This window comes from Mustela lutreola, chromosome 3 (assembly GCF_030435805.1).
Source record: "Mustela lutreola isolate mMusLut2 chromosome 3, mMusLut2.pri, whole genome shotgun sequence".
Taxonomy (NCBI): domain Eukaryota; kingdom Metazoa; phylum Chordata; class Mammalia; order Carnivora; family Mustelidae; genus Mustela; species Mustela lutreola.
In genome coordinates this window covers 42,594,650-42,621,611 of record NC_081292.1, presented here as the reverse complement: position 1 = coordinate 42,621,611, position 26,962 = coordinate 42,594,650, and the positions used below count along the sequence as shown (strand labels likewise).

At 37.3% G+C, this 26,962-nt stretch overlaps 2 protein-coding genes across 17 annotated transcripts in view; one reads left to right on the top strand and one right to left on the bottom strand.

The window, feature by feature from the left end:
• The window catches only part of CIBAR1 (CBY1 interacting BAR domain containing 1), a 28,001-nt gene extending 14,438 nt beyond the window's left edge, over positions 1–13,563 (top strand). Inside the window, exons 7-9 of one of the 2 annotated variants that reach the window (XM_059166040.1) lie at positions 4,415–4,528; positions 10,308–10,427; positions 12,511–13,563. In XM_059166040.1, coding sequence (XP_059022023.1) covers positions 4,415–4,528; positions 10,308–10,427; positions 12,511–12,600 — 324 coding nt within the window. In that variant the 3' untranslated portion in view covers positions 12,601–13,563. The remainder of the gene's footprint in view (positions 1–4,414; positions 4,529–10,307; positions 10,428–12,510) is intronic. The other variant, XM_059166042.1, reaches the window with a different exon arrangement.
• Positions 2,805–25,544, bottom strand: RBM12B (RNA binding motif protein 12B). 15 transcript variants are annotated; one of them, XR_009351673.1, is made up of 6 exons: positions 25,238–25,499; positions 21,582–21,700; positions 21,445–21,492; positions 7,603–7,710; positions 6,576–6,604; positions 2,805–5,839 (listed from the first exon to the last, which is right to left on the bottom strand). XR_009351673.1 is itself a non-coding variant. In XM_059166035.1 (5 exons), exon 5 carries the CDS (start codon positions 20,844–20,846, stop codon positions 17,817–17,819), a length of 3,030 nt encoding a protein of 1,009 aa, XP_059022018.1. In that variant the 5' UTR covers positions 20,847–20,874; positions 21,445–21,492; positions 21,582–21,700; positions 24,134–24,294; positions 25,238–25,450; the 3' UTR covers positions 17,203–17,816. The 15 variants fall into 15 exon arrangements, 7 of the variants coding, with proteins under 7 accessions (XP_059022018.1, XP_059022020.1, XP_059022021.1 ...); XR_009351670.1 differs by having other exon boundaries at positions 2,805–6,604; positions 25,238–25,495; XR_009351672.1 differs by having other exon boundaries at positions 6,576–7,710; positions 25,238–25,486.
• Positions 25,545–26,962: the final 1,418 nt, after the last annotated feature.

Genomic DNA, 26,962 nt, shown 5'->3' with positions numbered 1-26,962 from the left:
ACTTCCCCTTTATTTGCCAAAATGTTAGTAAAACCTTCTATGACTTTTTTGCTAAAAGTCTTGCTTGCTAATTAAATCAGTTGGAGGCTTTAGTATTAGGAAAAAACATTTTCTAACCTAGCAAGTGTACTTCTTGAGTAATAAAAATAGCTACTTGCTTTGAGCACCCAGTTAGTTACATACTAGATTAGGTTATCTCATTTAGTCTTTAACCCCAAAATCTATGAGGTTGGTACTGTTGTTATCCCCATTGTACAGATGAAAAAGACTAAAGAAAAGAATAGATAAATTGCTTAATATTATATAGCCCTTATGTTTGCATGATTGGAACCCAGATTTATCTTAATCCAGAGCCCATAGTCTTTACTCCTATACTCTCCTGTTTTACAGAACATTTGTCAACAGGTAAGAATTTCACATCAGCTCTCCCCCTACCCCCACCAATGAAAATTGAGTATGTGCCCAAATTGCCTACAAGTCACACAAAATAAAATTGAAGGGACGCCTGGGTGGCTCAGTCGCTTAAGCAGCTGCCTTCGACTCCCGTCATGACCCTAGGGTCCTGGGATGGAGTCCCACGTCGGGCTCCTTGCTCAACAGGGAGCCTGCTTCTCCCTCTGCCTCTGCCTGCTTGTACTCTCTCTGACAAATAAATAAAATCTAAAAAATAAATAAATAGGGCACCTGGGTGGCTCAGTGGGTTAAGCCGCTGCCTTCGGCTCAGGTCATGATCTCAGGGTCCTGGGATCGAGTCCTGCATCGGGCTCTCTGCTCAGCAAGGAGCCTGCCTCCTCCTCTCTCTCTGCCTGCGTCTCTGCCCACTTGTGATCTCTGCCTGTCAAATAAATAAATAAAATCTTTAAAATCAATCAATAAATAAATAAATAAATAAAATTGAAAAGGGGAAAAAATGATTAATGCTTCTGTCCCTGATCATACTGACCCATTCCAAGTAAGATTACATGAGATCACTGAAAGTTAGCTATATTTATTTGAGGAAAATTATTTCTAAATATAATGGTTCTTAGAAAGTTCCACCACCCTTCTGGTCATTCACTGAAAATATTTTATTTCAAATACATGCTTTTTATATTCTTTCTTACTACATTAGTTGTCATCTAACTTTTTTTTTTTTTTTTTAAGATTTTATTTATTTATTTGACAGAGAGAAATCACAAGTAGATGGAGAGGCAGGCAGAGAGAGAGAGAGAGAGGGAAGCATCTAACTTTTACTGTTCCTTGCTGTTACTCTCCTTCTGCCTATTTTCAGATATTTTGTGAAATTCTAACTAGAAAGAGTATGATTGGCAGTACTCTCTTCTGATTATACTTGAGGATTTAACTTTCCTCTGTGATAATCTTTAGGCTTCATGACTCCTGAGTCAAAAGTTCCAAGTCTGGATACCAGATTACCATACTATTGATTTCCCATTACTGTTTCTGACAAAAATAAACAGTATAAACAATCAGTAGGGCCATTCTCCTCTTATTTAGGTGTTATAATACAGGTTTTGTCAAATAAAAGTTTGGGTGCCTGGGTGACTCAGTTGTTAAGCATCTGCCTTTGGCTAAGATCACGATCCCAAGGTCCTGGTATCCAGGCCCACATCAGGCTCCCTGCTCAGCAGGAAGCCTACTTCTCCCTCTCGCACTCCCCCTGCTTGTGTTCCCTCTCTCGCTGTGTCTCTCTCTATAATAAATACATAAATAAATAAATCTTAAAGAACAAAAAGTTCAAACCATAGAGGATTAAACCAAAATATCACAAAACTGGAGAATGATTCCTCCCACCTTCCACATAATAAATAATACCCATTTATAAAGATAATTTGTAAAGTAATTATTAATTGAAACTAAATTTTGAGATTGGAAAATGGTTAACAGACTAAAAGCTGATCAGTGTCTTAAAATGAGAATGTAGTAGTTTCTCTTATCAGGGATAATGAATAAAGAAAAATAATGTATTGCCAGACATACCTACATATTTTTCAGGGCTTATGAACTAAGGAGACTATAAATCCTATAAAATGCAGTATTAAATAATTGTTAGTTCAGAGATGACACATTCAGAAATTCTGACCATCAGGAATTTAGTAACTATGTTCACATATTTGAAAAATATTTTAATATGCTGGCGTATTCTACAAAGTTACAACAGTGGAATAGATTTGAATTAGACCTAAATCTGCAGATTTAGGTGTAATAAGGTTGTAAATGTTTGGATTTCATTAGTTACTAAGCAGTATGTCTGTTAAAGATTTAGAATATACATCCGTGAAAATATTTAAAAATAGGAGTAACACCTCACTTGATTAAGCTTAAATCCCTTATTTGAGGCTATTCTATTTCTCAGATACTTTTATAGCATAAGATAAATACCTTCTCTTCTCTCTCCACATAAGTAAACAGATGGTCTGTAAATATCCAAGAAAAACTAAAACATAGTTGACTATGTAACATTATAAAATCTGCTTCTCCACCTCTCCGTACTTACCTGAAACAAGTTTAAGGGTTTATTGTATAATTCTGAGCGTAACTAAATGAAAAAGGTTTCTGTTCCAGTCTTGAATAAAAATAAAGTCCAACCGGGGCACCTGGGTGGTTTAGTGGGTTAAGGCCTCTGCCTTCCGCTCGGGTCATGATCCCAGGGTCCTGAGATCGATTGAGCCCCGCATCAGGCTCCCTGCTCAGCGGGGAGCCTGCTTCCTCCCCTCTCTCTACCTGCCTCTCTGCCTACTTGTAATCTCTATCAAATAAATAAATAAATAGATAAAATGAAGTCTTAAAAAAATAGTCAAACTACGTATTTTTTATATAGTTCTTTATTGACTAAATGTAGAAAATCTCTAAATTTAAGATTCAGAAGGAAAGATGCAAGGTTGTGCTTGATTGTTCCATTACCTAAAATGAGCCACAGACCAAGAACCAAGTAGGCATCTTCAGTGTTTTGGCTTATCATTGACTATTCCACCGTTTTCCCTCTAGGAGTTTCCACACTTCTAAAGGGCACTTGATTCCTTTCTAGCTAGGCAGCTTTCTTAGGAAGACAGACAACTAAGTAAGTCTCAGTCCTAATCAAAAGCCAGTTCACCTCGAAGGTATCTCCTGGGTATCTGGAGATTCTTAGGCATAATGCTGTTTATTAGTTGCCATTACAGTATACCACAATCCTCTGTGACCTATAGGAATTGACAGTAAAGGTCACTGTTGAGTCATAATTGTGTCTCACTTCTTGTCTTCCCAGAGCCCAATCTTTGTAGACCAGAAGGGACACTTTTCAACTGTTTATATTTACAATGTTTACATTGAGTAGCGATCAGAAGCCTATCAGTACTCCCTAAAATAATTCTTTTAATCCTTAAGAAAGAATGGGGATAGGGGTGGGGGAAATTAAAGAACACTAAAGGATATCTGTGACACTGTCTTCCAAAGTGCAGGACCATTTCTATTATTTGACCCTTGTCTTCTATAACCCGTCTCTTCTCTCTTGCCCCTTTAAGGACAATGCTTGAGTACTCATTTTCTACCTCGTCCACTTCTTTAGGTGTTATAATACAGTTATTATTTTGATAAGGGACAAGTTAACAAAAAGGAAAAGATCCTATTTTATTGAAAACTTGTCTGGTTTGTCCTTTCCTTACCTACCGATGATCTCACCCCTGCTTAGATCAACATGTACATCTTCATTCATTCTCCTGGTGCATCATCTTCCTTGTCATAAGTTGCTATCAAGCTTAGAGGGTTTACATGCAGTTTATTTATGAAAGAAACGATTGATTCCAGCAAAAATAGCACAGTACAATAAGTACGAACTGTAACCACTGAAGAATCAGACCCAAGTTTCAACATTCTAGCTGTGAGCAACACTAGACAAGTCATGTTGTAAACTAGAAGGCTATGCAAATGCATGATACTATCATCAGTGGTAACAATAGATTTACCAAGTAATTCCTTTGTGGTTAGAGAGTACAAGAACACATAGAAATATGATGGGATAAAATTCCTGTCTAAAAAACATTCTATTGTTTAAACATCAGTTGGAATTAGAAAATACCAGGTTTAGAACTGACCTGCTTTATCTAATACTTATAGACAAATGATAACAGTACATAATGGTATATACATTTCAGTCAGATCTTTTTATCACAAATGTCAATTACAAGGTATACAAAAAAATAACTTAATAAGTGGGAAGTAAATGGTGAGATAGGTAGTATTTTGTATAATTTCAAGGCTGTGCTGTAAAAGGTCTTTGCAACTGTTTTTATTCCTGTTCTCTTTTGTACTTCATTCGCCCTGTGGAAAGAGATACCTCTGTATTTCATAAAATGCCAAGACTGCAGTAAGGAATAAATTGACTGATTTTACAAATTGATGATTGTTTAAACTCAAAATCTTTTTTTTTTTTTTTTAGACTATATTTTCAGAATTTATCACTATTGAAATGTTATTTCATGGCAAAGCTTTAGAGGTCTACACTGCTGCCTACCAAAACATACAAAAGATTGATGAACAAGAAGATCTGGAGGTAGGACTATGTCTATCCAAGTTCAGTTCTTCAATAATTAAGAGGGAATTATTTAAAAGAAAGCATTAGGTTGTGTGGATAAAAATACCTTAAATTTGAACTACAGTGGTTTATATTACTGTGTGCAGTCCCAAATAGCTAAACTTCTATGATTTTCTAAGTATGCTTTAACTTTTCAAATTAACCATGGTCAAGTTCCAAGAGTTGATTATTAATAGCTAGTTAATAAGGCCATTATGTGAAACAGTGTATCATTTTTGACTGGTGATGTCACTTAAGTATACTAATCATGACACTGATTTGTGCTAACATTTGAGTGCTTATGCTATGCAGAATACCCAAAGCTTCACATGCATTTTCTCATTCACTCCTCACACAATCCTATAAGGTAGATGCTGTTATTATTCTCATTTTACAACTATCAGAACAGGTTTAGAGGCTTTAAGTAACTTAACTTGACCATAGCTGCTTAGCTATAAATAGTAGAATCAGGATTCTGACCAGTTTCGTGTGATTTAATCAGTATGCTATGAAATAAATGTAGATTTATACTAAAACTTGCTTCATACTGAGAGTTCAGTACAAATCCAGCTGACCAGCTAATGTCAGAACAGCTAAATATCTAAACCTGGCTTCAGCAAGCACATCTGAAAAGTAAATATCTTACCCTCCCACATTCTAAAAGGGAAGAAAAAAGAAAAGTATTTTTGCTAAAACAGATAAAATATTGGAGACATACTTTATCCATATTTTATCTCTGTAGTAGAAGTGGAAAAGGCCAGGTAGTTTCAAGATAAAACCGGAATTCTATATTAATAAGTGACAGAATTTGGGAGTGTCTGCCATTTGACAATTGTGAAGATTCCCCAAGTTGTTTGTTTATTAACTGTCCATTATAAAGCAATCACCTGGGCCTTCTCACTACTCCACTGGTTCCAGGAAACTAAAACAGATTACAGCTTGACTAAAATGAAGAAAGGCACATTTTTTAATATGTGTATAAATGTTTTCCAGTGCCAACATCTCATCTCCCAGTTTGTTATCAGTTATGCATATATGATATTTCTGTTTATCAATAGATGGTTTCCTAAGTGTCCATTCTTTCCAAATACTAAAGCTAAGGTTTCTTAATTTTCACTCCTTTCATGTACTATGTTTTTAAAAAAAAATAGACCGAGCTTCTGTCATTTGTAAAATAATAAAATAGAAAATCTTTACACAGTGATTACCTGGACAGCTACTGATCTGTGCATTTTAATTATATTTTATTTCTCCCATCAACTTTGATAGAAGTACTTATTGTCCTCATATCTATGGAAGAGAAAAGTGAGGCAGAACGAGGTTAAGAAACTTCCCAGATGGTCCCATAACTAATAAGTAATAGAGCTAGGACCACACCCGGAAGTCGGACTACTAACACTGTTTGTATTTCCCTTTCTGCCCTGTGCAGAGTGTGCTTCTTGGTGAGTGATGTGCACCATTCCCTACAAGAAACAACACTGCACTAAATGGCAGGTGCAGAACTGATCCCCCACTTTTCCTCTTCACAAGTATTTTAATTCTCCTTTTTCTAATGCCCTTGACGTGCCACTTGTTAACGGTCACTAAAGTTCCTTCATTTCCTTTAGACCCCAAGATCTTCCTTCTCATTCCAGAGGTCCTAGCTAGGTTTTTTTGTCACACCATTTCTCTTACTAATATTAATCAGCTAGCGAGGGAGCTCGAGAGAGGAGATTCAAGAAAACCTAAGTATCTCAGGGCTGTGTGGTAGATATATTTTCAACAAAGTATCAAAGTCCCCACTTCATAGTGAGGCAATATTGAGTAAGTTTTTCATACTTCAGCTTCCTTATCCCTAAAATGGAGATAAAGTATTTGCCTCATTAAATGTTCATTGAACAACTATTTATTGAGCACCTGCTATATGGCAGGCAGCATTCTAAGTTCTGAGGATTTAGCACTGTAAGTTAGAAATGATCTGATCTGTCAGAGCAAAAACTTAAAAATCTACCTTGGAGTTCACACATTAAAAAACATACAGGCATACCTCAAGAGAGATTGCAGCAGTCCAGACCTCTGCAACAAAAGGAGTATCACAACAAAGCAAGTCAGATGAATTTTCCAGTTTTCCAGTGCTTAAAAAAGTTATATTTATACTATACTACAATATGTTTTTTAAGTTCTTAATTTTAATTCCAGTATAGTTAATATATGGTATTGTATACTATAGTCTCTTAAGTATCCAACAGCATTAGATCTTTCAAAAAGTATACAAACCATTAAATGTTTTATGGCTAAAAAATGCTAACCATCATCTAAGCTTTCGGTGAGTCATAATCACTGTTCACAGGTCACCGTAACATACATAGTTGTAGTGAAAAAGGTTAAACTATTACAATAATTATCAAAATGTGATACAGAGATACGAGGTGAGCAAATGCTGCTGGGAAAATGGCACTGACAGACTTGATTGAAGCAGGGTTGCCACAAACCTTCAGTTTGTAAAAAACAGAGTACCTGAACTACACCAAAGTGAAATGCAATAAAACAAGGTATGCCTGTGCTGTGCAACTATTTAAGTTTTATAATATGACCAGTCTCATAAAAAATATAGTATATTTTAAGCATATATGATAGAGGATTCTAAATAGTGTAGAGAAATCAAAGAATGATTTCTCAATGAGAAGTTTGAGGGATGTGTTAAGAGAACCCCTGGCAACACCGTTCAGGCAAAGGATACAGAGAGCTACACAAAGATCCTGAGGCAGAAAAGATCCTATAAGCAGAAAATGTATTGTGGCTATCGAGACTGGCATGGAGAAGAGAGGAGTTAAGTCTAGGGACAGCTGTGGGACCAGGGGAAGTAAAATGATACCAAACAAGTACCAAGGAGAAAAGTATCCTTTAAATAAACGTTTCTTGGAAATAAGTAGAGAAAATATCTGAAGAGGAACAGAGAAAGAACTTGCTATTTTTCTTAGGTAGTCCATGATTTACAAGAACTGCTGAGACTTATTCTGGTAGCAGCTAATTTTTTGCAGTTGGGCATCTAATTATATTACAAACCATCTTACCTTATTTGTTCTTCACATAAAAAAGCATTGTTGGGCTCATTTCCCCTTCAAAAGATCACCTCTGTGCAATCACTTCAGAACATCTTGAGACTTACTCCTAGAAGAGATCTTGGACCATATTGGGAAATGCATTATTGCCAATAAATATTCCTGTAAATCCATTGTTTTGCACTGAGATTAATTTTCATTATTTACCTGGTTTGAACTTTAGTCTCGTGAATGTATACTGTCTTCCATTTCCCACTTTGAACCTCATCTTTGCTAGGGCAGTTAAAAAAGGAATGTTTTTCTAACAAAAATATATCCTTTCCAAATACTAGTTGATTAATGAGTCACCTAGTTTTTATATCATACTTGGGTACCAGTGTTCATATCTGGCACCAAAACGTTATTCAGTCCTCAGTAACATGTAAATAATCTAACTAGCATGGCTGAAGTGCCCTAAAACACAAGTCTCACCTGTGGAGCTAGGTTTCATCCGATTTCTTTGGTGTCTTGCACTGCTCTAAGGTTTAAAAAAATGTGCAGAGACATCCGTTAGTTTGATGTTTTCCCCCCCAAAACATGAGGATTAAGGTCATGTTAACATCATTCACTTATCATGTTACTGTTTTAAGCTGGGAGGAGTTGAAAAATCAAATAAGGCTCCTTGCTCTAGGGGAACTTAAAACTAGTAGGAGAGATAGATATGTAATTACAGAACAATGAAATGAAAGCGGTGTTGAAAGTATGAACAACAGGAGCTAGAGAATAGGAGAAATACACTGGCTAGAGGAGAGGAGAAACTGGAAGATGGTGTTTGACTTGGCTCTTGAATGGTGAGTTTCTGGGCTGAGAAGTTCTGGGCTGAGAAATCAGCATTGCAAAGGCAGAGTAGAATATGTTCTACATGTAGGTTCATAGGCTAGAAGTGAAGAGTAATAAGTAGGTTAAGTGGTCTTAAGCCTTGAATATCACCTAAAGAATTTGGATCCTGGGTAGTCAGGAGCCCAGAAGGTTTTTTAATAATAGATTTTGGTCCTCAGTAAGATAATTCTAAGTAAGCTACAAAGAAAGATGTGTAAAGTCAATAAATTAAAATAGAAGTACCTCAGATGAGAAATTGAGGGACAATGTCCAGGGTTTAGTTTGCTTTACTAAATGTATGGTAACATCTTTCATTGTAAAGGTTAATGTAGAACTACACTGTCCAGCACAGTAGCCACTAGGCATATGTGGCTAAAGTTAAACATTCAGTTCCTCATTCACATGAACTACATTTCAAGGGCTTAGTAACCCCATGTAGCCATTTTGGATGGCACAAAATAGTAAGCATTTCCATCACCTCCAAAAGTGCTACTAGACGGTATTGGTCTGTGAGAACAGAAGGTAGTTGGGCACAGAAGTATGGCTACCAGGAGAAAGCCTATAGAGAATTCATTGAAAGATGGGTATTAAACACTAAATAGATAAGATCTTTCAGAGAAAGGTGTAAAAAGAAAAAAAAATGGCCTAATATTTAAGGTATAAGCAGTAGAAAAGGAGATGTGAAGAAATAGGGCAGCTACCACATGAAGAGTTTAGAGATGGCATGCATGGAAAAGAAGTTTCATAACCAGTAAAGATCAAGATGTCCTTGGTGATTTTTTCAAGAGCCATCTCAGTGGAAGGTGAAAGCCTACTTATATGTTTTTGACAAATAAAGATGAAGTAGGAGTATTAAAAGACTATGTTGAGCTTGTTTGCTGGGGGAAAGAACTTGTGGAGAAAGCAAGTGTTTTTGGTTTCAAGTTTTGCATACAGGAACTATGCACTGTGAAAGAATCAGAATGACATTTGCTTAAAAGGGGCGGGAGGAGGGAAGGGTGAAGAGTTGAGGAAAAAGGGAGTGAAGTTGAAGAAATTCACATATGGTAACCATACCTATTTGTATGTTAGAGAAATGGGAGAAGACAAAGGTATAGACAGGCTTAAGAGAGTGGTATTTCGAACTGCTGCGTTAAGGAGAAAAACTGACAAAAGTATTCCAGTTTCTAGTGAAATTGGAATGCATAATTCCAATTTCTAGTGAAATTGGAATGCATAAATTATACTGGCTCCAACTTAGGTGATGTACTAGCAGAATACTGCAGTGAAGTTAAATTGGTAAGAGTTGAGATAGGCAGAAGACAAAGAATCAAAGGTATGACTGAATTGAAGCCTCAGTACTGGCAAGAATCCTCTGAGGGTAGCAACTTACACATTACCTCAGCAAAAGCTCTCATGTGATGGTTTTAGGACCCATTGTCACTTTACTTGGCTCAAATAAACTTTTTAGCTTTCATCTTTACAACTGAAAATAGTTTGTTTTGGGGTATCTGGGTGACTCAGTCAAGTGTCTGACTCTTGATTTTGGCTCGGGTCATGATCTTGGGGTCATGAAATGGAGCCCTGAGAAACCAGCTTCTTGCTGGGCATGAAAGCTGCATGGGATCCTCTCTCTCCCTCTGCCCCTCCCTTGCTTGTGCATGTACTCTCTCTCAAGTAAATAAATGTTTTAAAATATACATTTTTTTGTATTTAATTTTTTAAATTAACAGTAATAGAAATTTTGTCCTGGGAGGTGGAAGTGGGTGGGTGGATGTGGTTGCTTAAAAAAAAAAATCTTAACTAAGAGGAACTTAATGTGGCTTTCTGGACTCCCAGTGTTTTGTATCTGTTATAATGTTGCTTTATCATCCCAACAGGTTTTCCGAAATTCTGTGTATCCACCAGATTATTCATCCCGTTTAGATATCGTAAGAGCAAATTCAAAGTCACCTCTTCAAAGATCACTCTCGGCTAAGTGTATATCTGGAACAGGACAGGTAAGCTAGAAACCATACATAATTTTAAAGGAATTTAAGCAGCTGCCTTTGTTGTTCAGTACTAAAAATGTTTCCCTTAAGTTCTGATTTAATATTTACCCTCCTACCTTCTTATATAAAATGATGGAAGATTATACTAGGTGCAGCTGTCTTCTTCTTTTGTATACTACAGCACATAATACTCTCCAAAACAGAATATTTGAGAGCAGAGGTGGAGAGGACAGGAGAATGCTAATCTAGATTTGTTCTGCAGTATAATATGAAGAGCCAGATTCTGAAATCAAACTGCTTAGGGTTTAAAAATTCCACTATCATGACTTACTAAAAATTATTCCTAAAAAAGATCTTTTTGCTGAACATTATCTTAGATACAGAAGCACATATCTTTAGGTAAGAGACAGTTTTCTCATTTCTTCCACATCAGGAAAGCCTGAGTTACCTGAGATCTAAAACGGGGAGGGCTGAACAACCTTGCTTTCTAAGAAGCTGTAGAAAAAATGGGCCATATGGTCTATGTCCCTAGTAAGGGCAGCCATAAACAATACGTTAACAAGTCAGCGGCTGTTATAGTAAGACTTCATTTACATAAACAGGAAGGAAACTGGGGTGTAATGCTTGTCAACTTCTGATCTAGAGATCTATACCCTTTTTCATATCCAGTATTCAGAATTAAAATAGAGCAAAATAGGGGCGCCTGGGTGGCTCAGTGGGTTAATCCTCTGCCTTCGGCTCGGGTCATGATCTCAGGGTCCTGAGATCGAGCCCCACATTGGGCTCTCTGCTCAGCAGGGGGCCTGCTTCCCCTTCTCTGCCTGCCTCTCTGCCTACTTGTGATCTCTGTCTGTCAAATATATAAATAAAATCTTTAAAAAAATAAAATAAAATAAAATAAAATAGAGCAAAATACTTTCAAAATTTAACTTTTTGGTAAACGTGACCCAGTACCTTCTATTTTCATTTGGTTCTCCTCTACGCATTTATTTACTGCTTTATATGTATGCCTCTCTCCCAGAACCAACTTACATTTTTATTATTCCAGCGTAAAGTTTCTTACATGTTGAGTTCCATATACCTAGTATCATAGTACATACAAAGTTTGTTTCTATTTCCAGGTACTAATGTTACCAAAATGAGCTAACATCTGTGTAGTACTTTAAAAGTACATCATTCTAGGGTTTCTTGACCTCCCACTATTGACTTTGAGCCAGATAGTTTGGCAGGGGAATGGGGAGTAATGTCCTGTGCATTCTAAACATGTTCAGCTGCATCACTAGACTCTACCCACAAGATACCAGTAACATACACAAACACACCCCCCTAGATGTGACAGCAGTGACTCCAGACATTACCAGATGACCCTCAGAAAGGTCTGAAGCAAGACGACCCAAGTGGCAATGATCAGGACTTAAAGCCAAGTAGTGAATTCAGATTCTCAACTTATTCCATTTAAATCACAGTATTAAATTTTAGTATTTCAGCTAGCTGAAATACTCCTGAAAGTTTTTTCCTATACCTTTGATGATTCTCACTGAAATGCCGGTTTACAAAAACCTTGTGACCGAGGAATTACTTAACCTAAAATATATTTGACATAATATCCTGAATCTGTACCCTTTCTCTGAAGTATTTTATGTTATTGAAGTGCTGGTATCCAACTGAAATGGAATGGTTAATTTCGTGTTTTTGCTCAAACATAACATGAAAAATGAATGAAGAAACTCTGTGACTGTTTTCAGCTTTAGAATACAGTAATTTAGGGGCACCTGGGTGGCTCAGTGGGTTAAGCCTCTGCCTTTGTTTCAGGTTATGATCTCAGGGTCCTGGGATCGAGCCCCTGCATTAGGCTTTCTGCTAGGCACTCCCCATCCCCTGCCTGCCTCTCTGCCTACTTGTGATCTCTGTCAAATAAATAAAATCTTAAAAAAAAAAAAAAAATAGAGTAATTCATAGGAAAGCTTCATTACTAAAAATTAACTTCCTGAAATATGTTCTATGTGCCCTTCTCTGTAGGGGCATATTAAAAATATAAGCATGTGAAAATATTTTAAGTTAATATATTTTTTAATGTGTTAACTTCTAACAGGTATCCACCTGTCGACTAAGAAAGGATCAACAGGCAGAAGATGATGATGAAGAGGATGAAGACTTAGATGTCACAGAAGAAGAAAATTAATTTTCTTAAGTAAACTCCACCTTTCAGTTTTCATCTTAAATGACTTGGAATCCAGAATTAATACAATGTAAAACTTTATACTGGCTTCATACATGATAAACCTCAAAATGAAATCCCACTGGAAATGAAAATTAAAGGAAATTTGTGCTGACAAAAACTGAAGGTTTTAAAAAATATTACACACCAGTCATTTCAACATCCTATCCAACAGTATGTGATTTTTATAGGTTCCATTTTTTAAAAAATTATGTATTTCAAAAGTATTTCATATTGATGCACTATACGTAGTTGACGTTGCAATATAACTAGGTGACAAAAAAACAGATCTAACAATTTGACTTGTTTCTTTTCTTTCATTGCCAGAAAAGGGTCTTTAGTCATTCTGATTAAATACAAATTCTATTCCATAGAGCCTTAATAAAAAAGACAAGGGTCTTTTTCCTTTCCTCTTTTTCACTTTTACTATAACCTTAAGTTTCATTGTTTGATAATTTACTTTTCAACAAGAGTGTTATTACTTCTGATTAAAGGTAATGGGCACTAGGATATCAGTGTCTTAAATTTTAGGTGAAAATTTAGCATAAATTTTAGATTGACAAAGAAAGCTACATTCAGCCTGATTCGGGTTTCAGAATGAAAATGCTATCATACTACAGAATTATACACAAAACTGCAACTTTTGGAAAGCTGTAATTTGGTAGAATGTTGCTAAGAAAACATCATGGAAAATCATTAAACCAAGCCACCATCTAATTAATGAAAGAGGATAGAGTTACTTTTATTCCTGAAAACAATTTAATCAGAGCCTTTCAGTATGCCTATTTGTTTCTTTGGACGGGGACTGCACTTTTGATATTTCATGGATATTAGGCATATAAAAATAATGAAATTTTTAAATCATTTGGGATAACACAAAAAACAATTATTCATAAGAGACAAATAAAGACTTTACAGAAAGCTTTTTGACTTTGTTATTCATGGTTCTGTTCTTAACAAAACATTGCTTCCTGAGAATAGTCCTAAGTGATAAAATTACTTTAGTACTTTTTAAACAAAATATTAAAAATGTTTTAAAACCTAAATGAATTAAGACACTCAAGCTATTGCATTTTTATTTTTTTGGTATGCAACTGTGGTGTTGTAGCTGGGAGGAATAAAAAAGTTACAGTATTTCTTGTTTGTAATAGCAACTCATGTCTCTTGAGCATTAGTTGCCCTATCTATAAAGTTAAAATAGTGCCTGATACATAAAGCAGTCAGCAAATAGTTCTGATATAATATGAATTCTCTGCCTACTTCAAAGAAATATTCTAGGGCACCTGGGTGGCTCAGTCAGTTAAGCGTCTGCCTGTGGCTCAGGTCACGATCCCAGAGTTCTGGGATCCAAGTCCTGCATCAGACTCCTTGCTTGGTGGGAAGTCTGCTTCTCCCTTTCCCTCTGCCCTTCCTCCCCGCTCGTGCTAATAAATAAAATCTCAAAAAAAAAAAAAAAAAAGACAAAAGGATTACTATACATAATACTTCCAGCAATGTAAAGTTAAGTTTCTTGTAGATCAGATTTAGGTTGGCAAACTTTTTCTTAAAGGGCTGAAGTATTTGTGTGCTGAGAAAACATAATCAACGCTATTACGTAGGTACTTATGTAATCATTTAAAATGTAATCACCTTTATACCCTAGGTGGATAGGGTGGATGTCTTTTATGATAATCACCTGTGACCAACAAAAAAAATAAGCCCCTAAAAAGGAAGTAAGCCATTGAAGGTGTTATCAATGAGATGTTAAAAAAAGATCCAAGTTCCCTGGTTATCTTTCTATAGAAGAGGCAACCCTGTTGGGACACCTCTCACTCTTGAGAGCTTTTTCTGTATCTTCACTTTAATAAACTTCTATTGCTTTACTCTCTCTCTCACACACACACACACACACACACACAAATGTAACCACCTTTAAAAACGTAAAACCTCTTTCAGCTTCCTTGTTAAAAAAAAAAAAAAAAAACAGGTAACCTAACCAGTTACTTTTGGGGTAAATGGCCCATAAAGGCCTCCATTTCTTCTCTCCAAAATAATTATTAGGGTTATTGAGAATAAATGATAGTTAATTCATAACTATAGATCATAAATATGTAGTATCTAATGCAGCTCAGTAATAACTAACATTTAATACAAAGATGGAGGTAATGGGGTCACTAAATAGGTGATACCAAGAGCCACTCCTCTACAGTATTCTCAGTAAGTGATAAAAGTGTACTCCCAATGTAATGATTAACTACCTGTTTGTTTATGGGATTATTTTTACTTTCTAGACATAAACTGTATTTTCCAGATACCTTCTGACAAAAACGTCTGGCTTTAAGATAATTAAAATGCTGCTGGATATTTAGCTGGAAAACCAGTATGGTCTTAGTGTACCTGATATATCTGGGAGTAGGAAAGAGGAGGCAAAACCGGCTGATATTTGAACTATGCCAGGGTCAGGGGTACTGACCCTGAAATCCACATAACTTTTGATTCCCCCCAAACTTAATAGCCTACTCTTGATCAAAGGCCTTACCAGTAACAGTTAACCAATGTGTATTTTGTGTATTATATATTGTATTCTTACAATAAAGTCAGCTAGAGAAAACAATGTATCATTAAAATCATAGGAAATACCTAGTGTTACACTGTATTTATGGAAAAAATTCTACGTTTAAGTGGTATTTGCAGTTCAAACCCAGGTTGTTCAAGTTAAACTGTAAAAATGGGTGTGTAAGAACTTAGCACAGTATTCTCTTCTATGTGTTTGAAATTGGTGGTGTGCTTGGTAAACTGGCTCTCCAACATGGAAAATGCCCTGATTTGTTGCATTTGCCAACTTCCGTGGCATCAGAACTCCTACCATGGCCAATTTAAGTCACTAATATACCACCACTGAAAGCAGAGTTGGGAAAAGATATGCAAAAATGGTTCCCAACCAGTAGAAGCCAGTTTTCTGTAATTAACTTTTAATTTTTAAAAGTTATGAACTAAATGATTATGGGGTAATGTTAACTGTTCCTATCAATTCATTTATTTTACAATCAAAATACAAAGCTTGTCTTTACTTCTGTTGACCTTTTATTTACTACCAGCCCATATTATGGGGTATTTCACTGTTAGGCTTCATCTTAGTTCTTACTGATATTTATTTGAGAAGTATTTTAAAGTCTTCCATACATTCCCCAAGAAGACTGACTGATTCATCTATATAATCTGAGCATTCAAAAATATAATTTCTTCCTATTTTGATGTTTAGTTTATTTATCATTCTAGCTATTTATAAATTTACTAAAGACCCATACTGATGTAATTTTACTAGTTTATTCATTCTACTAGAAGTTACATTCACTAGAATTAAACACACAGAAACTTGAGTTGGTTTCTCTTAGACTTCTTAAATCACTGAAGATTCATCCAAAATGGTAGTAAATAGCTAAGTGCTGACAAAGTATTCTACTTCTGCTATATCCTATTATTAAGTGACTAAACTACCATATGTAAATTCAAATTTTATTCTTACTTGCTCAGGAAATACAAATAAATAGGAAACCTCTGGATCACAGAACTGAGAAAAATTAACCTGATTTTATGTAAACTAAAAGGCCAAAGCCAAATCATATTTGATAAACAATTTTTAATTAGAAGTCAATATCTAATGTTACTATCCAAGAGAAGCCCTGGATACATAAAAACTTTTAAAGTTAGTTTGTCTTTTATGAACAATGAGCATACTAATTTTGCTTTTAATGCTATTTTTAAAGCAGCAATGTATAAAGAAAATACTGATTTACTCTTCAAAATATCTTCAGCATGATCTTACTAAAATTAGAAGTACCACTTAAAGTTAGTAGGCAAAAGTGTTAAGAGCATGAACTGGAGTCAGTGGTCTGGGTTGAAATTAGCTCCATGATTTACTAGCTATGACTTTAGGCAAGTTACTTAACCTCTAAACTTCATTATCTCACTTGTTGAAATAGATATAATAGTCCATACTTCCTAGGGAATATTTAAACTGAGATTATGCATGTAAAGCACTTTCACTGCCTAGCATACAGTAAATACCTAATAAATGTTAGCCATTAATATTATTATGGGCTATTAAAAAAAGCCAAATCCAGTGTTTATAATATAAACGCCCACACTAAATATCGAAGAAGTCAAAATTCAGTCTCATAAGTGTCTGATTATATTTTGTTATTGAGTCTTTGGATTCAAAGTCTTGAAATTTAAAAATGAGAACCTAATAAAAACTACCAAAAAAAAAAAAAAACCTACTAAAGGACTAAATTCTAAATTCTTCCTAAAAACAAACTATATCCATTTATCAGATTCTTCCCCACAGAAGCCTGAATGTCCTTTATAGCTACAGTTACTTTTTGTCTTCTAAGTATTTTGAGTAAAACTTAGCAGTTTGGTTGATGAAATGTAGAGGAAACCACAGATATACAGATAGCTCTCTATGCTATTATTATAGGATGTTTGGTCCGTTCTATTATAAATACTAAGGTAGCTGTTGAGAACTTCACAGAAGCAGCTGTAATTTTTTTTATATGAATACAAGTAAAGTTAATTAGTGGTCTATACATTTGCAATTTTTTATTTTTATAAAACTTTGCAAAGTTATGAACATGAAAACTTCAAGAATCTCCTAAACTTTTTACATAAGTAAACTTCAAATTCACAGTCTGTCTATTTTCAACTATTTATAATTAACGGGAGGCTAACACAGTAATATCTTGGACAAAGAAGAGGGCATTAATTCTGCAGGCAAATTAGCAATAAAAATGCTAAACCTGAACAATCAGTCACTGACCATTTCCTTATACAGTATAAGATGTAGACTACAGACGGGAAACGAAAAGTGAATATAAAATGTATCTTCCCCAAATACAGCTCTACTATACAAGTTCTGAAGTTTACCCATGACATCAACAAAAATTAATGCACTTGTAATTTTCTCCCTCACTGTCCAAAAAAAAAAAAAAAGCCATATATAATTGTAAATGAGAAAGAGTGGCAGTTTGCAAGCAAAAGAAAACCAGATTCACATTCTAATATTTACATTTGTTCTACTCACAAGTCAAACTAAAATGTTCCTTTTCATTAGATCATTAAAAATAAACACTTAAAAAAAAACAAATGCATTTTACTGCATCAATACTGTGGGGAAGTAACTCTGAATTTAGAAATGCTCTCTAGAGCAAAATTAACTTAACTTTGCGAGGGCCAACTGGCCTATCATTTAGATCTTTAATAGCAGCCATAGCTTCATTATAGTTTATCATAGCAACAATGGCTTCCCCTGTAGGTAATCCTTGCTCATTATACTGTATTGAAACTGAATCAGGTATGATTCTATAACCATGGAAAAAGTCTAGAATTTCATTAACATTAGCTTTAAATGGAAGATTCATTATCTTGATAGGTGTTACTCTACCTGAACTACAATTTAATTTTGGATCAGGCATAAATCTCCCCTCAGGAAAACTTCCCATACTGCGCTTTCCAAAATCAAACTTGCCACCTTCTGGGCGACCAAAATTCACTAAAGGGCGATGACTTCTAAAGTCATCAGGTGGGTTCCTAAACTCCTCACCAGGAGGTCTAAAACTGTCAGGAAGTCTAGGGTCCTCCTCTGGAGGTTCCCTGAGGTCTTCCTCCGGGAGCCGCCTGAAGTCCTCATCAGAAGGGCATCTAAAATCTTCCTCCTGGGGGCTCCTGAAGTCTTCCTCAGGAGGATGCCTAAAGTCTTCATCAGGAGGGCCTCCAAAATCTTCATCCGGTGGGTGCCTGAAATCTTCCTCTCGGGGGCGCCTGAAATGTTCCTGGGGTGGCCTGCGGAAATGCTCCTGGGGCGGCCGGCGGAAGTGCTCCTGGGGCGGCCGGCGGAAGTGCTCCTGGGGTGGCCGGCGGAAGTGCTCCGGCGGCGGCCGCCTGAAATGCTCCGGAGGCGGCCGCCTTAGGTGCTCCGGGGGCGGCCGTCTGAAGTGTTCGGGGGGTGGTCGCCTGAAATCCTCCTCGGGAGAACGCCTGAAATCCTCCTCCGGAGAACGCCTGAAATCCTCCTCGGGAGGTCGCCTGAAGTCTTCCCCTGGAAGTCGCCTGAAATCCTCCTCAGGGGGCTGCCTGAAGTCCTCCTCAAGAGGTCGTCTGAAGTCCTCTTCAGGTGGTCGTCTGAAGTCCTCCTCAGGTGGTCGTCTCCATTCCCCTTGAGGAAGCCGCCTGAAGTCCTCCTCAGGAGGCCTCCTCCAATCCTCTTCAGGTGGCCGCCTAAAGTCTCCCTCCGGGGGCCTCCTCCAGTCCTCCTCCGCGGGCCGTCTCCAGTCCTCCTCAGGGGGTCGCCTGAAGTCCTCCTTGGGAGGCCGTCTGAAATCCTCCTCAGGTGGCCGCCTCCAGTCCTCCTCTCTAGGGTACCTGAAGTCCTCCTCCCGAGGGTACCTAAAATCCTCCTCCCAAGGGTGCCTGAAATCCTCAAGAGGCCGCCTGAAGTGTTCCTCCCGAGGGCGCCTAAAGTCTTCTGGGGAGTGCCTGAAGTCCTCTGGGGAATGCCTAAAGTCTTCTGGAAGGCTCCTATCAAGCTGTCGGAAATCCGCCTGGGTTTGCCTGAAATTGTCCAGTTGCCTCAAGTCCTCTTGCTGATGCCTAAAGTTTTCAGATGGGCCAACTGAGTATATTGGTAGATCACTTGAGTCAAATGAATGGGAATGGTCATCTCTATCACATGACTGTGAATGGTCTGGCATTCTCTCAGTGGGCATCAAGGAAAAATTTACACCAAACTCCTGCATTTGTGCCTCAGATATAAGTCTTAACAATACCTCTGTCCCCAAGAATCTCCGCCGGTTTAAACGTTCAGCTTTCATGGCCTGTTCTTCTGTTTTGAATTTCACCAGTGCTTCTCCCAGACCAACTCCTTTGTCGTCATAAAGTAAGTAAATGTCCTCTTCTCCAAGAGAAAAGTCTGCAAAGAACTTTTGCACTTCCACTTTTGTAACATCAAAAGGAAAATTTCTTATATATATACACAGTTTCTGGCCAGGGTAGCCTTCTTGAGGGTATTTTTGTGAAATATGTCCAAGCCTTTCTTTCTCTATTGACACTGGTCTTTTCTTTTCATAACATTCGATGAATTTCAGCATTTGTTTTCTAGAAACAGGATCAATATGAACAGGACGATACTGTAAGACAGTCTTATGTAAACCCAGAGCAGTGTTATAGTCTTTCAGAGTTTTGAACATCACAAAGGCGTATCTTGTTCTTCTTTCATCTTTATATAAAAACCTAATTTGTTCATTAGTCAGATCAGTATCTCTAAAGAAATTTCTTAAATCTCTCTTGTTAATACTTAGGGACAGATTTTTTAAGTGAACATAAAATCCAAGAGGAGAACGAGAACGTGTTCTTCTGGGAGATTTTGAATGAGATCGTTTTCGAAAATGTCGATCATTAATTCCTCTTGGTGGAGAATGTTCTTCAGTTCTCACAGGAATGTCAACCTCCTTAATTACATTACCACCAAACTCAATCCACTGTTGTTCTGAGCCTTGCATTACTTCTATGAATCTTGAACCCATAAAACTTCTATGACATTTAAGACCGCCTGAAGCATCAATACATGAAGCAAATTTTACTATGGCATCACCATTATTTCGGCCATCATGATGTTTCAAGAAAATCACGCCATCCACACACAAACCAGAGAAAAAGACACGTACATCATCTTCATTTACTAAGTAAGGCAAACCTCGCAGAAACAAGTAAGGATTCTCTGCCTTCAATGGCCGTGTCTTTCTTGGCCTTAAATCACCATGTCCTGTACCATTAGTATGAAACCCAGCATCTTGATTAATTGGAGAGCCATATCCAGAATTACTTGCTTCTTCTTTAATAGCCTCAACAAAGTTAGACAAGCTGCCAGCCCCCGACGCCCCAGATCCTGGTCGCTCTCTTCCTATGCGATCAGTTCTTTTCATTTCTATAGTCTTCTGCATTTCTGCCTTACTACTAAGAAAGAGCTCTACAGATGAATCCTTGATAAACCCTCCTGAACGACTTATGGCACGTCTTGCATCTTCATCTGTTGCAAAAATAATAAAAGCCTCCCCAATTTCCCCTCCAATTATATGCACTCCTCCATCAGGAATAGTCAATCCCGTGAAGAAGTGACGAATATCCACAGGCCCCGCAATAAAAGGAAGCCCCAGTAAACGGATGACTACAGCCATGCTGAGCTCAAACCACAGCAATAATGACCTGCAGACAGAAAGGTACACATAATAGCAAGTCTTATTTTTGAAGTACCTTATCCCAGACTAAACTTAATAATTATTTGGTTCCTACCTTCTTCAGCATTTATAAATGAAAACAAGGTACGAGTTCACAAAAAATTAACTATATCTAATTTCTTAAAGAATAAACCTTCTCCCATCTAAACATACAAATAAACCAACTATTTCAAAGATCTTTCATATCACCTATCCTATACAATATGAGCATCAAAAATATCAACTCTTCTTTGTAAGTCTGCCAAGCACTGCTTCACAACAAGACCAAACTATTTTTCACTTAGAAGCGTATCTTCTACTGAAGCATGAGAGAGAGCTTCGTGGGTTAAAGAATTTTACCAACCAAAATGAGTTTTACATATTTGAAAAGCCATCTATGGTCAGTATATAATTTTTGCTTATGATTATAAACGGTCTACCACTAGTGCATTACTGGCCAGAGGTAAAGTACAGAAACCACGTGTACCTACATGTCCTACTCTACTTTACATTTTTTTGTCAAGCTTCTGTGAAAAGCCTTAAGCTCTGAATATCTTACCTTTTTAAAATTTCTTGGAGACCTGTTAATTCTGTAAAAGCAACTTAACTGTGGAAAGAAAATGAAATATAATTAATCCTCGGACTCTGTAATTGATCTTAAACAACGCCAGATTAGGATATTCACTTCAGAATTACCTATTAAAAGTGAAGCAATAATAGGAACCACAACTATGGGCATTACAAAATGGTCTTCTTTGTTCCAGAGGAAATTAATCATCTTCAGCAAAAACGAAGTACAAATTCCAAGTAGACATCTGCAAATTATTTTAAAACAAAAAAAATTCTGGAAATTAAACAGCTCCTTGATTGGAAGTAGCAAAAGGAAAAGGGTGATAGAAATGTTATACATTTTGATTAGAGTGTTGGTTATATGGGTAAAAACTTATCAAAACTAAAGGAGCACTATTCTTAAGGTCTGTGCATTTCATGGTATATAAATTTTACATCCACTTTAAAAAAAAGGGCAGCTGTTCTACATGTAAAATGACAATTTAAAGTTACCAAAAATTCCCCAAAAGCCTATCACTTCCACTCAGGAAAAGAAAGACCAAACACCTAGCTCATTAAGTCCTACTCTCTTGCAATTTTCCTCCCTTTTAAAATGTAAGACCAAATCAAACTAGTAAGGCAACGATTCAAAATGATACAATAAATGAACAAGACACTAATGTTTTGAATTCAAAAACCAATTATTTTAAGCAATATATCCAAACCAATGACTACCCCTTTGGATACAATTTTAAGTTCTACACATACAGCTCACACTTTCAAACATGGAACCAAGTCTCCGGATTCTAATATAATTAAGGCAAATACTAAAATACCCCTAAAATTGGGGCACCTGGGTAGCTCAGTAGGTTAAGCATTTGACTCTTGGTTTCAGCCCAGGTCATGATCTCAGGGTCATAAGATGAAGCCCCTCATTGAGCTCTATGCTCAGCATGCAGTCAGCTTGCATTCTCTCTCCCTCTGCCTCTCCCCACTGATCTCTCTCTAATAAATAAAATCCTTAAAAAGAAAATAAAATACCTCTAAAACAAACAAACAAACAAACAAATCTCAGCTACTACTTCTTATCTTAAACTCCTAAAACAATTACTATTAAAATTCACTTTAAGCCAAATAGAGAGTGTTCCAATATAGAATCTTACTATGCTAACAAGTATTCCATTTCAAACAGTCCTGCATTGAGAAAATCCAAATGACATATAGAAAATAGAATAAAAGCACATTTATTTAGAATGTTTAGGTATTATCAGTATTAACTGCTGAAAAATTTTAACTTAGTATTTCCTTAAGGAAATTTATATCTAATATTTTCAGAGATATCCAAAGTAACAATATGCAATACAGTCTTAGTAAGTCTTTAAGAGGTGCTAAATAATTATAAATGTTTTTGATGTGCCAATAAATGTTGCTTTAATTCAGTATTTACACTTAAGTATCAGTCTTCCACAAAGTGTGGTCCAAAGACATATTCGTTGAAGTCTGCAAGGTTTATTTTCCTTTGAAAATGGCCCAATGATTCAACTTTTTAAACTACAAGCTAAACTAACAAAGATATCAAGAAAATGCTTGGCATATTCTACATCTGAATTACCAATGCCAAATTGGTACTGAAATATTAATAACATTTATTATTAAAATATTTACATGAGGGGCGCCTGGTTGGCTCAATCTTTAAGCATCTGCCTTTGGCTCAGGTCATGATCCCAGGGTCCTGGGATGGAGCCTCGCATTGCCCCGCGTCTGGCTCCCTGCTCTGCAGGAAGCATGCCTGTCCCTCTCCCACTCCCCCTGCTTGTGTTCCTTCTCTCCCTGTGTATCTCTCTGTTAAATAAATCTTTTAAAAATATATATTTACATAATACACGTGTGGGGGCAGGGGTACATGGGAAATTTATGTATCTTCTGCTCCATACTGCTGTTAAACTAAAAAATTGCTCTAAAAAAATGGTCTCTTTAAAAAAATATGTGCACAGTACCAAAAATAAAAAATGAGTACAAGCCTGTTTCCTTCAATAAACCAATATCCACACCAACATTTTAAAAACTATAAATGGCTTCTATAATAGTCCCCACTAAAGTCTCAAGATTCCTTCCTATGCAAACTGACTTAGCTCCTTTACTTTTATATTTTAGAAAATAAGATACACACCATTTTCTCTCTCCTAAACTTTTTCAAAGATTTAAAAGGGATTTGCCCTGAGAACATATATATATCTACAAGATACTTAGGGATGTTTGAAGGAATATGTCAAATTCAAAAAATTTCAAAATTTCTTCTCTCTTGCTTACAAACAGTATTTTAAATAGTTCCATGAGTACAAATCTCATGATTCCTATTCAAACAGACAATATAAAGTATTTTTTTCTAACTTGTCACGTATAACTAACACCTAACTTTTCTGCCCTTTGGATGGGAGGGAAACGTACTATTTTCTCTCTCAACGACACACCTGAGAGACCACCTATAAGAGACCAGTTCTCAAAATGAGCACTTTTCCTGTGGTTCCATGTTATTTCTTTAAGCAAACTCCTCAGCAATTCCACCCTAAGAACATTACACAAAAATCGAAATACACAAAATACCCAAAGGTCACTGCACTTAAAATTTTTTCTACTTATGAAGGCAACACACGTATTCTTTGTGTTGATTTAAAGACCATGATGTTAGAACTACTAACCTATGAAAAGATAGAAGTGAATCCTTAAAAGCTCCTTTAAGGGCAAGTCACTGAAATTTTTAAGTTCATTTTAAATAATCTTGCTGATTTTATCCAGGATTCATCCCACTTGATCACCATTATCCACTAAACCATACAAAATGTGCATCTTCTAATCAAGTCTGAAGGGCACAAGAGACTAAATTTAATAGGTATTATTATCTCAGACCTATCTGATTTTAACTAGTGAATAACAAGTCATTTTCCAGATATGGTGGGGGAAAGAAAATGACTGTTCTTTAAAACCCAAAGTTATGATGAAATCCTAAACACAGGAGTTTCCCCTGCCGAAAATAATCTGGCCCAGTCCGCAATTATTCTTTATGAAGATCTGCCTTTTATCATTTTATAATGTAGATGGTTAAAATAAAAACCAAAGGTATGACGACACAGAACCATAGTCCTTAACGGGAACTGGAAATGAAGACGAATCCACACGGCACAGGATTTCCCATAATATCCATCATCCTCAAATGGGGATCATCCGAAGGCATTGCTTCTATAGCCCAAAGCCTTTGTCCATACTCCCAGGGGTCAGAGCTTCCTTCTTTCGCGCCAGGCCAAAGTTGCTACGTGGGATCCGATGCTGTCGCCAGACCTTCAGCCACAATCAGCCTTCAAATTAACCTGGACCGCCCAACCTCCGTGCCTTTCCGTTACGCCGTCCCAAGGGCAAACACTCCACCCTAACTCGCCACACGGTGTACTGCCCCATACCTAACTCAAACACTTTGGGCCACTCTCATGCCTAACAAGCTGGGCCTTCAGCGCTTTTCTGCCACCACTGACTACGATGACATAGCAAAGAAAAAAAAATACCTATGAAATCCTTCGATATCTTCACTCTTAAGAAAACTGGGCAGCGCGCACACAACACCACATGGGGACTGACGGGAGAGTCGGTGTTTAGCAAGGAATGAGGGTGCCCTAACGGCAGAAGCTACGCTAGCTCCTGGCGCGGCTGCGGGCCCCGCCTTTCCCTGTTCTTCCGTCCCCATCGCCAAACCCCTCCCCACCCCCGACGCCCGAAGGGTAACTGCTTCGCACTTGGTAATAAACACACACCACTGCTGCCGAGTCGGACACACAAGGCCGGAGTCGGGGGACACTCTTCGTCGCAGCAGCCTGCCCAGGTGGAGCCCTCAGTGAGCCTAGAAGAAGATGGCGCCCACTCTCCCCTCCGCTCCGGACAAACGGACGTACAGTTTGTCTGCCCATGCGCTCTCCAGGCGTAACCCACCGCCCCGGCGCCCCGGCCACGTTTGCGCAGGCGTCTTGACGCTCACCCGCTTCCCGTTGTCAGGGGAAGGGAGGCGGAGCCCGCGAGCGCGCCGTCCCGCCCTGGGTTTGGTGAGCTTCTGCGCATGCTCAGATTCCATCCAATCCGGGAGTCTCCACCAAAGAGAGGCGATATTCCTAGACAAAGTTCGGAGTCGATTCATTGTGGTAATGAGAAGCTTCAACAAATAACCCTTGAGGTACGTTGCACAAACGTTCGTGATTTCCAGGAGTTAAGGAAGGAGATACAAAAGCAGAGAAAAGTTGACGATTTCTTTCTGTCTTCAGCTCTTTAGTAATCGTGTGGCGCAAGCATCTTCTGAAAGGCTCTTTATAAAATCTGAAAGGGGATTAAAAATGTTTTATTGCCTTAGATGTTTGGCAGATACGATGCCAACACCCAGGGAGCTTAATAAATGCATGTCTATTTATATTATAGTAAATTATGCCGAATTTATAGACACTAAGAACTTTACGAAGCAATTTTTTTTGTTTGTTGTTCCTACTTCCCAGTTTTTTGAAACATGAGACAGACCAATCTTGAAAAAATGGTAAGTGAAAAGCACAATTACAGAAATGTTCTGTGATGCCGGCTACGTAATGGGTGGTGAACAACCTTATGTTTGATTTCATTTTTTTGCAAATAAGGCAGCCTACCAGTTTTCATTTTTTTGCAAATAAAGCAGACCATCAGTTTTATAACTACATGATGTATTTATGGGTGGAGTCAAAGCTCCCTAAGAAAGCAGAAACGATATCTTTAGAACACTTTGGAGATGAAAAAAATGAATTTTCCATCTCTCTGGTAGGATTGTGAGAAGAGATCATCTAACAAGTGAATAAAAGGTGGTTCCTGGAATGAGAGCCACCATTTACTCACTTGGGTAAATTTTTTAGCCTCTACATGCCTCAGTTTCCTCATCTGTAAAATGGGGATAATAGTAGCATCTACACCATGGGCTTGCCATAAATATTAAATGAGTTAATATGCGTAAAACCTGAGACTAGGTAAGTATTAGTGGTTTCATATGTCAGGGTGATCCATATACAAGCAAAGGATAGCACTTTGGGAAGCTAGTTTCATTGAGTAGATAGCATTTGCCTTGATTATTCCCCACAGTCCAGGGTTTGGTCCTAGGGGAACCTGACCTCAAAAGCTAAAGTTTATGGAGGGCTTACTATGTGGCAAGCCCTGTGCATTATCCCATTGTATTCTTACAACTACTTTCAGAAGTAGTTACTATTATTTTTCCTATTTTACAGATAAGGGAAATGGACATAAAGGATCACATAGCTTGTTCAAAGCTACAGGGATAGTGCAAGGTAAAGCCAGGAATTGAACCCTGGTCATTTGCTCCCAGAGGCCACAGGGGAGGATTCTGTCCTTGGAGGTAGACTCCCTTTAAACAAGCACACAACCTACACTCCAGGATGTGAATATTGTCAATATTAATTCACAAGAAGAAACACTGGCAAAGTGGACCTGAGGTCAGCTCTGGCTTTTTCTGACCT